The sequence below is a fragment of the Ornithorhynchus anatinus genome, chromosome 1 (assembly GCF_004115215.2).
Source record: "Ornithorhynchus anatinus isolate Pmale09 chromosome 1, mOrnAna1.pri.v4, whole genome shotgun sequence".
NCBI classification, from domain to species: domain Eukaryota; kingdom Metazoa; phylum Chordata; class Mammalia; order Monotremata; family Ornithorhynchidae; genus Ornithorhynchus; species Ornithorhynchus anatinus.
The window spans coordinates 19,510,138-19,525,424 of NC_041728.1; the positions used below are offsets into that span (position 1 = coordinate 19,510,138).

Consider the following 15,287-nt stretch of genomic DNA (forward strand, 5'->3'; position numbering starts at 1 on the left):
AAATAGAGACTGGGAAAGGTCCGGCGATGGAACGCTTAAGAAGCAGCGAATAAGGGCAGGGGGAGATGGGATGCTTAAGAAGCAGGTAATTAATAATAGCAATAATAACTGCGTTACTCGTTGATGATGCTGGTATTTGTTAAGCGCTTACTGTGTGCCGAGTACTGTTCTAAGCGCTGGGGTAGATACAGGGTCATCAAGTTGTCCCACGTGAGGCTCACAGTCTTCATCCCCATTTTACAGATGAGGGAACTCGTTAAGCACCTATGTGACAACTGAGGTGATGGAAGTTACTCAGGTTGGACCCAGTCCCCGTCCGACATTCTTAACCCCCATTTTTCACAGATGAGGTAATTTAGGCGCAGAGAAGCAAAGTGAGTTACCCAAGGTCACACAGTAGCTATGTGGCAGAGGCAGGATTAGAACCTAGGTCCTTCTGACACCCAGGCCTGTGCCCTAAGCCACGGTGCTTCTCCGACAGCGAACGAGGGCAGGAAAAAAAGGAGGGTTTGGGGCTCACTCCCTCATGGGGTTCTGGCTCAGACACCTCAAAGGTCCCGGTCTGGGCAAGGGGCAGCCCCCCTTCCAAGGCCCCAGCGGCCTGCCCCAGACACCCAACCTCTCCATTTGGCGTTTTACAGTAATTACGGTACTCGTTAAGCGCTTACTATGCGTCAAGCGCTGTTCTAAACTATGGTATCTGCTAAGCGCTTACTCTGTGCCAGACACCGTTTCAAGCAGCGGGGGAGACACGAGATGATTGGTTGGACAGAGTCCCCGTCCCACACGGGGCTCACCGTCTTAATCCCCATTTTACAGATGAGGGAACTGAGTCACAGTGAAGTGACTGGCCCAAAGTCACACAGCAGACAAGCGGCAGAGGTCGAGATTAAAACCCACGACCTTCTGACTCTCAGGCCCCTGCTCTATCCACTAGGCCATGCTGTTTCTCACTAATAATAATGATAACGGTGGTATTCGTTAGGCGCTTACCGTGTGCCAAACACCTTTCTAAGCGCAGGGGTGGATAGAAGATAATAATAATGATGTTGGTATTTGTTAAGCGCTTACTATGTGCAGAGCACTGTTCTAAGCGCTGGGGTAGATACGGGGTCATCGGGTTGTCCCACGTGAGGCTCACGGTTAATCCCCATTTTACAGATGAGGTAACTGAGGCATAGAGAAGTGAAGTGACTTGCCCACAGTCACACAGCTGACAAGGGGCAGAGCCGGGATTTGAACCCATGACCTCGGACTCCCAAGCCCGGGCTCTTTCCACTGAGCCACGCTGCTTGTCCCACACGGGGCTCCCAGCCTTAGTCCCCATTTTACAGAAGAGAGAACTGAGGCCCAGAGAAGGTAAGTGACTTGCCCAAGATGACACAGCAGACAAGAGGCAGAGGTCGAGATTAGAACCCATAATAATAATGTTGGTATTTGTTAAGCGCTTACTATGTGCAGAGCACTGTTCTAAGCACTGGGGTAAACACAGGGGAATCAGGTTGTCCCACGTGGGGCTCACAGTCTTCATCCCCATTTTCCAGATGAGGGAACTGAGGCACAGAGAAGTTAAGTGACTTGCCCACAGTCACACAGCTGACAAGTGGCAGAGCTGGGATTCGAACTCATGACCTTCTGACTCCCAGACCCAAGCTCGATCCACTACACCATGCTGCTCAGCGCTTAGAACAGTGCTCAGCACATAGCAAGCGAATACCATAATCATTATTATTAACGATAATAACGGCGGTAATCATTAAGCGCCTGCTATGCGCCGAGCACCTGTCTAATGGCTGGGGCGGATAGAAGGTAATCGGTCCGTCCCACGTGGAGCTCTCGGCCTTAATCCCCATTTTACAGAGGGGATCACTGAGGCTCAGAGAAGTTAAGAGGCTTGCCCGAGGTCGCACAGCAGCGGACAAGCGGCGGAGCCGGGATTAGAACTCGGGTCCTTCCGACTCCCAAGCTTGTGCTCTCGCCCTCACGTGGGGCTCATTCGCTCATTCATTCACTCAGTCGAATTTCGTGAGCGCTCACTGTGTGCTTAGCACTGTACTAAGCGCTTGGAATGTACATTTGGGCAACAGATAGAGACCATCCCTGCCCAACAACGGGCTCACGGTCTAAAAGGGGGAGACAGACGACGAAACGGAACAAGGAGTCAGGCATCGATACCATCAAAACAGATAAAGAGAATCGGAGATAGCTACACATCATTAATAAAATAGAATAACAAATATTTGTATATAAAGAAATAATATATACAAATACGCACAAGTGCTGTGGGGAGGGGAAGGGGGATGAGGAGAGGGAGGGAGTCGGGGCGATGGGGAGGAGAAGAGGGGCAGAGGGAAAGGGAGGGTTCAGTCTGGGCAGGCCTCCTGGAGGAGGTGAGCGCTCACTCTTAATGCCCATTTTACAGATGAGGTCACTGAAGTGCAGGGTGTTGCCCCAAGTCACAGAGCAGACAGGAGGCGGGACGATTAATGTTGGTATTTGTTAAGCGCTTACTATGTGCCAAGCACTGTTCCAGCCAGGCAGCGTGGCTCCGAGGAAAGAGCCCGGGCCGGGGAGTCAGAGGTCGTGGGTTCTAATCCCGGCTCCGCCACGTATAATAATAATAATAACATTTGTTAAGCGCTTCCTATGTGCAGAGCACTGTTCTAAGCACTGGGGTAGACACAGGGGAATCGGGTTGTCCCACGTGGGGCTCACAGTCTTCATCCCCATTTTACAGGTGAGGTCACTGAGGCCCAGAGAAGTGAAGTGACTTGCCCACAGTCACACAGCTGACAAGTGGCCGAGCCGGGATTCGAACCCATGACCTCTGACTCCAAAGCCCGTGCTCTTTCCACTGAGCCACGCTGCTTCTCCACTTGTCAGCTGTGGGACTTTGGGCCAGTCACGTCCCTTCTCTGGGCCTCAGTGACCTCATCTGTCAAATGGGGATGAAGACCGTGAGCCCCACGGGGGACAACCTGATGACCCTGTATCTCCCCCTCCACTTAGAAGAGTGCTGGGCACATAGTGAGCACTTGAGATGCCACCATTATTATTATTATTGTCTGTTAGTGAGTGCTTAAGAGATACCACCATTATTATTATTATTATTATTATTATTCTTATCTGGGCCTCAGTGACCTCCTCTGTCAAATGGGGATGAAGCCTGGGAGCCCCACGGAGGACAACCTCATCACCTGTATCCGCCCCCAGCGCTTAGAACAGCGCTTGGCACATAGTAAACGCTTAACAAATGCCATTATCATTATTATTATTATCAGCCGCGTGACTGTGGGCGAGTCACTTCCCTTCTCTGGGCCTCAGTGACCTCCTCTGTCAAATGGGGATGAAGCCTGGAGCCCCACGGGGGACAACCTGCTGAACCTCGTATCTCCCCCAGCGCTTAGAACAGTGCTGGGCGAATAGTGAGCAGTTAACAAAATACCACCATTATGATTATTATTCTTATTCATTCATTCAATAGCATTTATTGAGCGCTTACTATGTGCAGAGGACTGTACTAAGCGCCTGGAATGTACAAATCGGTAACAGAGACAGTCCCTGCCCTTTACTCTGGGCCTCAGTGACCTCCTCTGTCAAATGGGGATGACGCCTGGGAGCCTCACGGGGGACAACCTGCTGACCTCGTATATCCCCCAGCGCTTAGAACAGTGCTGGGCACATAGTAAACGCTTACCAAATATCATTATCATTATTATCATCAGCTGTGTGACTTTGGGCAAACAACTTCCCTTCTCCGGGCCTCAGTCTTCTCCTCTGTCAAATGGGGATGAAGACGGGGAGCCCCACGGGGGACAACCTGCTGACCTCATGTCTCCCCTAGCGCTTAGAACAGTGCTGGGCACATAGACAGCCCTTAAGAGATGCCACCATTGCTATTATTATTCTTGTCTGTTAGAGAGCACTTCAGAAATACCACTATTATTATTATTATCTGTTAGTGAGCGCTTAAGAAATACCACTATTACTATTATTATTAATGTCTGGGCCTCAGTTCTCTCCCCTGTCAAATGGGGATGAAGCCTGGGAGCCCCATGGGAGACCACCTCATCACCTTGTATCCACCCCCAGCGCTTAGAACAGTGCTGGGCACATAGTGAGAGCTTCATAATTATAATAATACTGGTATTTAAGCGCTTACTACGGGCAGAGCCCTGTTCTAAGGGCTGGGGGAGATCCAGGGCCATCAGGTTGTCCCCCGTGGGGCTCCCAGTCTTCATCCCCATTTTCTAGATGAGGTCACTGAGGCCCAGAGAAGTGAAGTGACTTGCCCACAGTCACACAGCTGACAGGTGGTGGAGGCGGGATTGGAACCCATGACCTCTGACTCCCCAGCCCGGGCTCTTTCGGCTGCTTCTCAACATTTAACAACTGCCATTATGATTATGATGATTATCCTTGTTATTATTATTAAGCGCTGAAGTGAAGGATAATAATAATGATAACGTTGGTATTTGTTAAGCGCTTACTATGTGCAGAGCACTGTTCTAAGCGCTGGGGTAGAGAATAATAATGTTAATATTTGTTAAGCGCTTACTATGTGCAGAGCACTGTTCTAAGCGCTGGGGTAGAGAATAATAATGTTAATATTTGTTAAGCGCTTACTATGTGCAGAACACTGTTCTAAGCGCTGGGGGAGATACAGGGCCATCAGGTTGTCCCAAGTGAGGCTCCCAGGCTTCATCCCCATTTTCCAGCTGGGGTCACTGAGGCCCAGAGAAGGGAAGTGACTTGTCCACAGTCACACAGCAGACAAGCGAGAGCTTAGTCCAGTGCTCTGCACATAGTAAGCGCTCAATAAATCCTATTGAATGAAAGTGGCAGAGGTGGAATTCGAACCCGTGACCTCTGACTCCCCAGGCCGGGCTCTTTCCGCTGCTTCTCAACATTTAACAAGTGCCATTATTTTGATTATTCCTACTGTCATTAAGCGCTGAAGCGAAGGGTAATAATAATAATAATAATGTTGGTATTTGTTAAGCGCTTACTATGTGCAAAGCACTGTTCTAAGCGCTGGGGGAGATACAGGGTCATCAGGTTGTCCCATGTGAGGCTCACGGTTAATCCCCATTTTACAGATGAGGGAAGTGAGGCCCAGAGAAGGGAGGTAACTTGCCCAGTCCCACAGCTGACAAGTGGCAGAGTCGGCATTCGAACCCATGACCTCTGCCTCCCAAGCCCAGGCCCTTGAATAATAATAATAATGTTGGTATTTGTTAAGCACTTACTATAATAATAATAATAATGTTGGTATTTGTTCAGCGCTTCCTATGTGCAGAGCACTGTTCTAAGCGCTGGGGTGGATACAGGGGAATGAGGTTGTCCCACATGAGGCTCACAGTCCTAACCCCCATTTTACAGATGAGGTCACTGAGGCCCAGAGAAGTGAAGTGACTTGCCCACAGCCACACAGCTGACAAGTGGCAGAGCTGGGATTCGAACCCATGACCTCCGGCTCCGAAGCCCAGGCTCTTTCCACTGAGCCCCGCTATGTGCAGAGCACTGTTCTAAGCGCTGGGGTAGACACAGGGCCATCAGGTTGCCCCACGTGGGGCTCCCAATCTGCATCCCCATTTTGCAGCTGAGGTCACTGAGGCCCAGAGGAAGGGAAGTGACTGGCCCACGGTCACGCAGCGGACAAGTGAGGGCTCAGTCCAGTGTTCTGCACATAGTAAGCGCTCAAGAAATACTACTGAATAATAATAATGTTGTTATTTGTTAAGCGCTTACTATGTGCAGAGCGCTGGTCTAAGCGCTGGGACAGATCTAGGGCCATCAGGTGAGGCTCCCAGTCTTCATCCCCATTTTGCAGATGAGGGAACTGAGGCCCAGAGAAGGGAAGTGACTGGCCCACGGACACACAGCGGACAAGTGAGCGCTTAGTCCAGTGCTCTGCACATAGTAAGCGCTCAAGAAATACTACTGAATAATAAAGTTATTTGTTAAGCGCTTTCTAGGTGCAAGAAATACTACTGAATAATAATAATATTTGTTAAGCGCTTTCTAGGTGCAAGAAATACTACTGAATAATAATAAAGTTATTTGTTAAGCGCTTTCTAGGTGCAAGAAATCCTACTGAATACTAATAATGTTATTTGTTAAGCGCTTACTAGGTGCAAGAAATCCTACTGAATACTAATAATATTATTTGTTAAGCGCTTACTAGGTGCAAGAAATACTACTGAATACTAATAATGTTATTGGTTAAGCGCTTACTAGGTGCAAGAAATACTACTGAATAATAATAAAGTTATTTGTTAAGCGCTTACTAGGTGCAAGAAATACTACTGAATAATAATAAAGTTATTTGTTAAGCGCTTTCTAGGTGCAAGAAATACTACTGAATAATAATAAAGTTATTTGTTAAGCGCTTACTAGGTGCAAGAAATACTACTGAATAATAATAAAGTTATTTGTTAAGCGCTTACTAGGTGCAAGAAATACTACTGAATAATAATAAAGTTATTTGTTAAGCGCTTACTAGGTGCAAGAAATACTACTGAATAATAATAAAGTTATTTGTTAAGCGCTTACTAGGTGCAAGAAATACCACTGAATAATAATAAAGTTATTTGTTAAGCGCTTTCTAGGTGCAAGAAATCCTACTGAATACTAATAATGTTATTGGTTAAGCGCTGGGGGAGATCCAGGGCCATCAGGCTGCATCCCCATTTTGCAGCTGAGGTCACTGAGGCCCAGAGGAAGGGAAGTGACTGGCCCACGGTCACCCAGCGGACAAGTGAGGGCTCAGTCCGGGGCTCTGCACATAGTAAGCGCTCAAGAAATCCTACTGAAGGAAAGTGGCCGAGGCGGGATTCGAACCGGTGGCTTCTCACTCCCCCCCCAGGCTCCCCAGGCCGGGCTCTTCCCGCTGAGCCACGCGGGGCCCGGGCCGGTCCTGGGGGGAAGGGGGGGGGCGGGGGATCCCTCCCTCCCCTCCCCCCCCCCCCGAGGGCCGGGCGGCACCTACCTGCGGCCCCTCCACTTCCGCTCTCGCGCCCCCCCCTCCCCGCGCGCGCGCGCGCGCGCCCAATCCCCACGGTCTCCGGCTCCGGCCGGGCCCCGCCCCCCTCGCATCCGGGCACTCCGGGCGCGCGGGAGGGGGGGGCGCAGCCCGCCAATGGGCGGGCGGCGGCCGCGCCCTGGACCAATGAGAGGGCGGCGGGAGGGGGCGAGGTCCCGCCCCTTCCGCCCGCTCCCCGGAAGTGCCGGGTGGCCGGACCCCGACGCCCCCGCCCCCCCCCCCGTCCGCCGCCGCCGCCCGGGACGAGGACCTGTCGCTATGGTAAGATGGGGGCGAGGCCCGGGACCGCCGCCTCCTCCTCTCTCTCTTTTCCTTTCACTCGTTTCCTCCTGCTTCATTCAGTCGTATTTAATAATAATGTTGGTATTTGTTAAGCGCTTCCTATGTGCCGAGCACTGTTCTAAGCGCTGGGGTAGACACAGGGGAAGCAGGTTGTCCCACGCGGGGCTCACAGTCTTCATCCCCATTTTACAGATGAGGGAACTGAGGCACCGAGAAGTGAAGTGACTTGCCCACAGTCACACAGCTGACAAGGGGCCGAGCCGGGATTCGAACCCAAGACCTCTGACTCCAAAGCCCGTGCTCTTTCCACTGAGCCACGCTGCTTCTATTTATTGAGCGCTCACTATGTGCGGAGCACTGGACTAAGCGCTTGGACTCCATTCATTCACTAGTACTGAGCGCCTACTAGGTGCAGAGCGCTGGACTGAGCGCTTGGCATGCATTCATTCATTCGGTAGTGTTTCTTGAGCGCTTACTAATTAATTAATTCGTGTTGGTATTTGCTAAGCGCTTACTTTGTGCAGAGCACTGTGCTAAGCGCTGGGGGAGATCCAGGGTCATCAGGTTGTCCCACGTGAGGCTCACAGTCTTCCTCCCCATTTTGCAGACGAGGAAACTGAGGCACAGCGAAGTCAAGTGACTCGCCCACAGTCACCCAGCTGACAGGTGGTAGAGCCGGGATTCGAACCCATGACCTCTGGCTCCCAAGCCCGTGCTCTTTCCCCTGAGCCACGCTGCTTCTCATGTATGCTTACTCTGTACAGAGCACTGTGCTAAGCGCTCGGAATTCATTCGTTTATTCATTCAAGAGTACTGAGCGCTTACTAGGTGCAGAGCACTGTATTAAGCGCTTGGAATTCATTCATTTATTCATTCAACAGTACTGAGCGCTCACTAGGTGCAGAGCACTGGACTAAGCGCTTGGAATTCATACATTCGATAGTATTTATTGAGCGCTTACTATGTGCAGAGCACTGTATTAAGCCCTTGGAATTCATTCAACAGTACTGAGCGCTCACTAGGTGCAGAGCACTGGACTAAGCGCTTGGAATTCATTCATTCGATAGTATTTATTGAGCGCTCACTAGGTGCAGAGCACTGGACTCAGCGCTTGGAATTCATTTATTCAATAGTATTGGGCGCTTACTATGTGCAGAGCACTGGACTGAGCGCTTGGAATTCATTCATTCAATAGTATTGAGCGCTTACTATGTGCAGAGCACTGGACTGAGCGCTTGGAATTCATTCATTCAATAGTATTGAGCGCTTACTATGTGCAGAGCACTGGACTAAATGCTTGGAATTCATTCATTCATTCGATAGTATTTATTGAGCGCTTACTATGTGCAGAGCACTGGGCTAATTGCTTGGAATTCATTTATTCATTCAATAGTATTTATTGAGCTCTTACTGTGTGCAGAGCACTGTATTAAATGCTCAGAATTCATTCATTTATTCATTCAATAGTACTGAGCGCTTATTATGTGCAGAGCTCTGTACTAAGCGCTTGGAATTCATTTATTCATTCAATAGTATTAATAATGTTGGTGTTAAGCGCTTACTGTGTGCAGAGCACTGTTCTAAGCGCTGGGGGAGATACAGGGTCATCAGGTAGTCAGGTGGTCCCAGGTGAGGCTCACAGTTAATCCCCATTTTCCAGATGAGGTCACTGAGGCCCAGAGAAGTGAAGTGACTGGCCCACCGTCACACAGCTGGCAAGGGACGGAGCCGGAATTCGAACCCATGACCTCTGACTCCCAAGCCCCAGCTCTTTCCGCTGAGCCACGCTGCTTCTCTACAGATAGAAACCAGCCCTGACCAACAGCGGGCTCACAGTCTAAATGGGGGCGACAGACGACAAAACAAGTAGCCAGGCATCAGTAGCGTCAATATAAATAGAATTATACATTAATTCAGTGGTATTTAGTGAGCGCTTACTGGGTGCAGAGCACTGCGCTAAGCGCTTGGAATGGACAGTTCAGCAACAGAGAGAGACCAGCCCAAGAGCGGGCTCACAGTGACGGGCAGCAGTAGCATCAATATAAATAGAATTATAGTTACATTCAGTGGTGTTTTTCGAGCGCTAACTGCGTGCAGGGCACCGGCCTAAAACGACCCTCAAAGCAAGTAGTCAGGAATCGATAGCGTCAATAGAAAGAGAAGTATAGATTCATAATAGTAAGGACAATGTTGCTATTTGTTAAGCGCTTACTATGTGCAGAGCACTGTTCTAAGCGCCGGGGGAGATACGGGGTCATCAGGTGGTCCCACGGGAGGCTCACGGTTAATCCCCATTTTACGGATGAGGTAACCGAGGCACAGAGAAGTGACGTGCCCACAGTCACACAGCTGACAAGTGGCAGAGCCGGGAGCCGAACCCATGACCTCTGACTCCGAAGCCCAGGCTCTTTCCACGGAGCCACGCCGCTTCTCGTTCATTCGTTCAGTCGTATTTATTGAGCGCTTACTGGGTGCCGAGCACTGGACTGAGCGCTTGGAAAGTACCGTTCGGCAATAGAGACCATCTCTGCCCTCAACGGGCCCACAGTCTAGAAGGGGGAAGACAGACGGCAAAACAAGTAGACGGGCATCAGTAGCATCAAAATAAATAGAATTATAGATTCACTCAGATCGTATTTACTGAGCGCTGACTGTGTGCAGAGCACTGGGCTGAGCGCTCGGAAACTACAGTTCGGCAACAGAGAGAGACGATCCCGGCCCGACGACGGACTCACGGTCTGGAAGGGGGAGACAGACGACAAAACGAAACAAGTTGTCAGGCGTCACCGCCATCGAAATAGATAAAATAGATAAATAGAACCGTAGATAAAGGCACATGGGTAATAAAACAAATAAAGCAATAAATGTGTACATCTCTGCACAAGTGCTGTGGGGCGGGGAGGGAGGTAGAGCCGAAGGAGGGAGTCGGGGGGAAGGGGAGCAGAGGGAAATGGGGGCTCAGTCTGGGAGGGCCTCCTGGAGGAGGGGAGCTCTCCAGAGGGCTTTGAAGAGGGGAAGAGAATTAGTTTGGCAGAGGTGAGGAGGGAGGGCATTACGGGACAGCGGGAGGTCGTGGGCCAGGGGTCGACGGCGGGACAGGCAGGAAAGAGGCCCAGTGAGGAGGTTCATTCATTCAATAGTATTTATGGAGCGCTTACTATGTGCAGAGCACTGTACTAAGCGCTTGAAATGTACAATTCGGCAACAGATAGAGACAATCCCTGCCCATTGACGGGCTCACAGTCTGATCAGGCGGACAAAGAACAAGACAACTCAATCACGATAAATAGAATCAAGGGGATGGACACCTCATTAACCAAATAAATAGGGTAATAAAAATCTATAGAAATGAGCACAGTGCTGAGGGGAGGGGGGAAAGGGAGCTTGGCTGAGGGGAGGTGAAGGGGGAGCAGAGGGAAAAGGGGAAGCTCAGTGTGGGAAGGCCGCTTGGAGGAGGTGAGCTCTCAGTAGGGCTTCGAAGAGGGGAAGAAAGCGGCAGAGGAGCGGAGTGTGAGGGCTGAGCTGGAGGAGGAAGAAGGGAGGTGAGGTAGGAGGGGGCCAGGGGATGGACAGCTTTGAAGTCAAGAGTGAGGAGTTTTTTGCCTTCCAAGCGCTTAGTACAGTGCTCTGCGCACATTAAGCGCTCAATAAATACCATTGAACGAATGAACGAGAAGCAGCGTGGCTCCGTGGAAAGAGCCTGGGCTTCGGAGTCAGAGGTCATGGGTCAGCGCTCAATAAATACGATTGAATGAGTGAATAATGCTCACTCTTCTAATGCTCACCTAATGCACCTCCATCTCGCCCATCCCCGGGAAGAGCCCGGGCTTAGGAGTCGTCAGGGGTAGGTGGGCTCTAATTCCACCTCCGCCACTTGTCAGCTGTGTGACTTTGGGCAACTCACTTGACTTCTGTGGGCCTCAGTGACCTCATCTGTAAAATGGGGGTGAAGGCCGGGAGCCCCTCGTGGGACAAGCTGATCACCTCGGATCCACCCCAGCGCTTGGAACGGTGCTTGACACATATTAAGCACTTAACAAATATCGCCGCCCTCATTATCATCATCATCATCCTGTATCTGGCTTGGAACGCCCTCCCTCCTCCTATCAGGCAGATAATTGCTCTTCCCCACTTCTAGACCTTATTGAAGGCCCATCTCGTCCGAGAAGCCTTCCCTGACTAAGCCCTCTTCTCCACTTTTCCCACTCCCTTCTGCACCACTCTTACTTGCTCCTGTTTTCATCCTCCTTCCCATCCCCACAGCACATATGTATTGATGTCTATATAGCCGCAGTTTATTTCTATTAACGTCCGTCTCCCCCGCTAGACTGTGAGCTCGTTGTGGGCAGGAATGTGTCTGTTATAGTGTATTCTCCCCAGCGCTTAGTACAGGTCTTTGCACACAGTAAGCGCTCAATAAATACAGAATGGATGAAGGAATGACTCCCGGGCGCTAGGTCCCCTGGCTGCTGGCCAGGAATCGCCGCTCTTGTGCCGATCCCGTCACCTTGCTCCTCCTCTTTTGCCCTTTCTCCTAGGAAACTGGGTGAAGGTAAAAAGAAAAAAAACCTCTGCTTGAATCTCCTAATAATGATGTTGATATTGGGGTATTTAAGCACTGTTCTAAGCACTGGAGCAGATACAAGGTAATTAGATTAGACACCATCCCTGTCTCACATGAGGCTCACAGTCTTGATCCCCATTTTATAGATGAGGTAACTGGGGCACAGAGAAGTTATGTGGCTTCCCCAAAACACAGCAGACATGCGGCAGAGTTGGAATTAGAACCCGTGTCCTCCGACTCCCGGGCCGGTGCTTCTTCACCGATCTCAGAGGAATCCAGATGGCCCCTTTTACCGATTGTATTTCTCAGCTTGTTTTTCCTTTTGACTCACTCTATTTTTGTCCCATTTTCTTCTGCGAACAATAACTGATTTTTTTTTTTTTTTAACTCCCTCTCTTTTGCCATTAATAATAGAAACTGGGGTATTCCGCACAAAGATCTTTTGCTAAGCTCTGAGATAGGTACAAGATAAGTAGACCGTTTGCGGTCCCCGTTCCACATAGGACTTACAGACTAAGGGGGAGGAAAGAACCGGTATTTACTCCTATTCGGCAGATGAGGAAAGTGGGTCACAGAGAAGTTAAGTGACTTGTTCAAGGTCATATAACCTGCAAGTGATGAAGCTAGAATTAGAATATGCCTCTCCCGGTGGCCAGACCTCGTTTCATTCCACCGGGCCATTCTGCTTCTCTTCACGCTTTCCCGTCTGACTTTCCTCCCTGATCAGGCCCGGAAGATCCTGGTCTGAAAATATCTGATATGGTGAATAATTTGTTTTAATCCATAGACAGGGGAGGTGTAAATTAGGCTTGACCGGTGATGTGAGGACCTGGCTGTGTTACTAGGATTCCCTTCCATTTTAACTTTCGATTGTTCGAGGTTGACGGCGGGTGTTAACGACCTTTTAAATGTGTGCAGTTCTCCCCGATCTGTTATGCTTAAAAATAGCAGCCTGGAAATGCGCAAAAGCAGTAAGTCCACCGAACTCCATCGCTGATCATTCGAAAGGCAGATGAGTGGCTGCCGTAGTCTACTTCATTTACTTCATTTAGAGAAGCAGCTTGGCTCAGTGGAAAGAGCCTGGGCTTGGGAGTCAGCGGTCATGGGTTCGAATCCCACTCTGCCACTTGTCAGCTGGGTGACCCTGGGCAAGTCACTTCACTTCTCTCTGCCTCAGTTCCCTCATCTGTAAAATGGGGATTAACTGTGAGCCTCACGTGGGACAACCCGGTTACCCTGTATCTACCCCAGCGCTTAGAACAGTGCTGTGCACATAGTAAGCGCTTAACAAATACCAACATTATTATTATTATTATTACTATCCCTAATGACTTTAAGCAGAAACAAAATTGGGAGTTTAGTGTAACTTGTCTGCAGGGTGCTGCTAAAGCGCTTGGGGAGAATACAGAAGAAAGATACAGTATTAAGATTTTAGGATTTTCTCGTCTTAAAAGATTACAGTCCTTGTGATCCTGGGCGTCCTCCCTTGACTTTCTTCATCGTGGTCCGTTAGCCGTGCCAAGTTTGCACATGAGGCCTTTGCCGGTGATCCTAAAAAGGGCTGTCATCCTTCCCTTTCTCTCTCAACTTTCTCGTTCAACCCATCTCGTGATACCCTCCTACCACAGAAAGTTTTCCGTAAGGATCGAATTGCTCACCGTCAACTGATGGTGAAAATGGTTTGTCGGTAAAGTGCCCCTTCCTGAAAGATAATCAGTCTTGAAACTAGATTTTTCGGTGGCGTGCCTGCTTGTCAATCCAGTGGTATTGTGTGCTTAACCTTGTGCGGAGCACCTTGATCTTGAGCTGCAGAATGTGTGTTCTGTGACCAGGATCAAACTTTGTTTCACAAACATGGGTTAAAACTAAGAATTAAATACGGCTAGCGTATTTCGATTGCCGTAATGTCTTCTCTACCTGTTACTGTTCAATGAAAAGACTTACGTAAGTGCTTTTCTAAAGTGTTTTTCCTATAAAAATAAGCAGTGATTCTGCACAGGTAGAACTCGGTAAAATAATTCTTTTCTGCCAGGTAGGTGATGAATAAATGTTTTTCATAAGTCGGTCCGCCTCACACCTGATCTTTCATTCAGTAGTATTTATTGAGCGCTTACTATTGCATAGCACTGTACTAAGTGCTTGGAATATACCATTCGGCAACAGATAGAGACAATCCCTGCCCAATGATGGGCTTACAGTCTAATTGGGGGAGACAGATGGAAAAAAAACAAGACAACATCTCTTCCCGTGCACGTGGGAAGTCAGAGGTTTCAACAGATGCAATCCGAATGTTGGGAGGCCTGGGTAATGAGAGTTTGAACAGGCTAATTTGGTAGTTATAAAACACAGAATAAGTATCTTGGGCATCCTTTTGAGTTTAAGACTCAACACGCATTCCTTCCTGAGGTAGGCCAGGGATAATTGGGTAGCATCCCTGGGAAATAGTAGATTGTTCTAATGAAATTACACATATGTCAGCCATCTAGACGTGGCCTCGCGATGTCGTGCGTCAGGGCGGGGAAGAAGGTGAGAGAAGTCGAGAGAACGTATGCCAGTCCTTGTATGGGCGGGTAGTCTCCCTGCCTGGGCCCTCCCTGGTATTACTAGCAACTAGAAGCACAGTTGTGTTAAAACAGAAATTGTCCAGAAATCTGCTGCTGAGGAAATAATGTTGGTATTTGTTAAGCGCTTACAACGTGCCAAGCACTGTTCTAAACGCTGAGGTAGATACGAGGTCATCAGGTTGTCCCACATGGGGCGCACAGTCTTCATCCCCATTTTACAGATGAGGGAACCGAGGCACAGAGTAGCGAAGTGACTTGCCCAGGGTCACCCAGCTGACAAGCGACCCAGCTGACAATGAGATGGGGATCAATAAGTGCTATTTCTTAAGCACTTGTGTGGAGCACTGTACTGAGCATTTGAGAGTGAACAATATAGTGGATAGATACACTATATATTTCCAGTGAAATCGAATGCATAAGGTTCGTTGTCAGGGTTACTTACCCGAGCTGGGAGAGCTTAAGGAAGTTGGGGAAGCAGTGAGGCGTCGTGGAAAAATGACAAGCCTGGAAATCAGAGGACCCTGGTTCTAATCCCGGCTCCGCCACTTGCCAGCTGTGTGATCTTGAGCGAGGCACTTAACTTCTCTGTGCCTCGGTTTCCTCATCTGTAAAATGGGGGCTCAGTACCTGTTCTCCCTCCTACTTAGACTGGGAACTCCATGTGGGTCAGGGACTGTGTCCAACCTGATCAACGTTTATCTACTCCAGGATTTAGTACAGTACCCGGCAAAAAGTAAGCGCTTAATAAGTAGCATTTTAAAATTTTTTAAAAAAAAAGGGCTGTGAAGCAAAGTATGTTTGGCTTTGGGCCTAGTCTGCAGATCCCGTAGGA

At 49.3% G+C, this 15,287-nt stretch overlaps 2 protein-coding genes across 3 annotated transcripts in view; one reads left to right on the top strand and one right to left on the bottom strand.

Annotated features, from left to right (window-relative positions):
- The window catches only part of XRCC4 (X-ray repair cross complementing 4), a 245,006-nt gene that overhangs the window by 228,003 nt on the left and 1,716 nt on the right, over nucleotides 1-15,287 (bottom strand). Inside the window, exon 1 of one of the 2 annotated variants that reach the window (XM_029060782.2) lies at nucleotides 6,992-7,011. The exons of the other annotated variant lie outside the window; for it this stretch is intronic. The gene's annotated coding sequence lies outside the window, so the exon portion shown is untranslated. Of the gene's footprint in view, nucleotides 1-6,991; nucleotides 7,012-15,287 lie in introns of those variants that run through there. 2 annotated transcript variants of the gene reach the window in all.
- TMEM167A (transmembrane protein 167A) overlaps nucleotides 7,265-15,287 on the top strand; it is a 33,949-nt gene continuing 25,926 nt past the window's right edge. Inside the window, exon 1 of the mRNA XM_029060815.1 lies at nucleotides 7,265-7,306. Coding sequence (XP_028916648.1) covers nucleotides 7,304-7,306 — 3 coding nt within the window. The 5' untranslated portion in view covers nucleotides 7,265-7,303. The remainder of the gene's footprint in view (nucleotides 7,307-15,287) is intronic.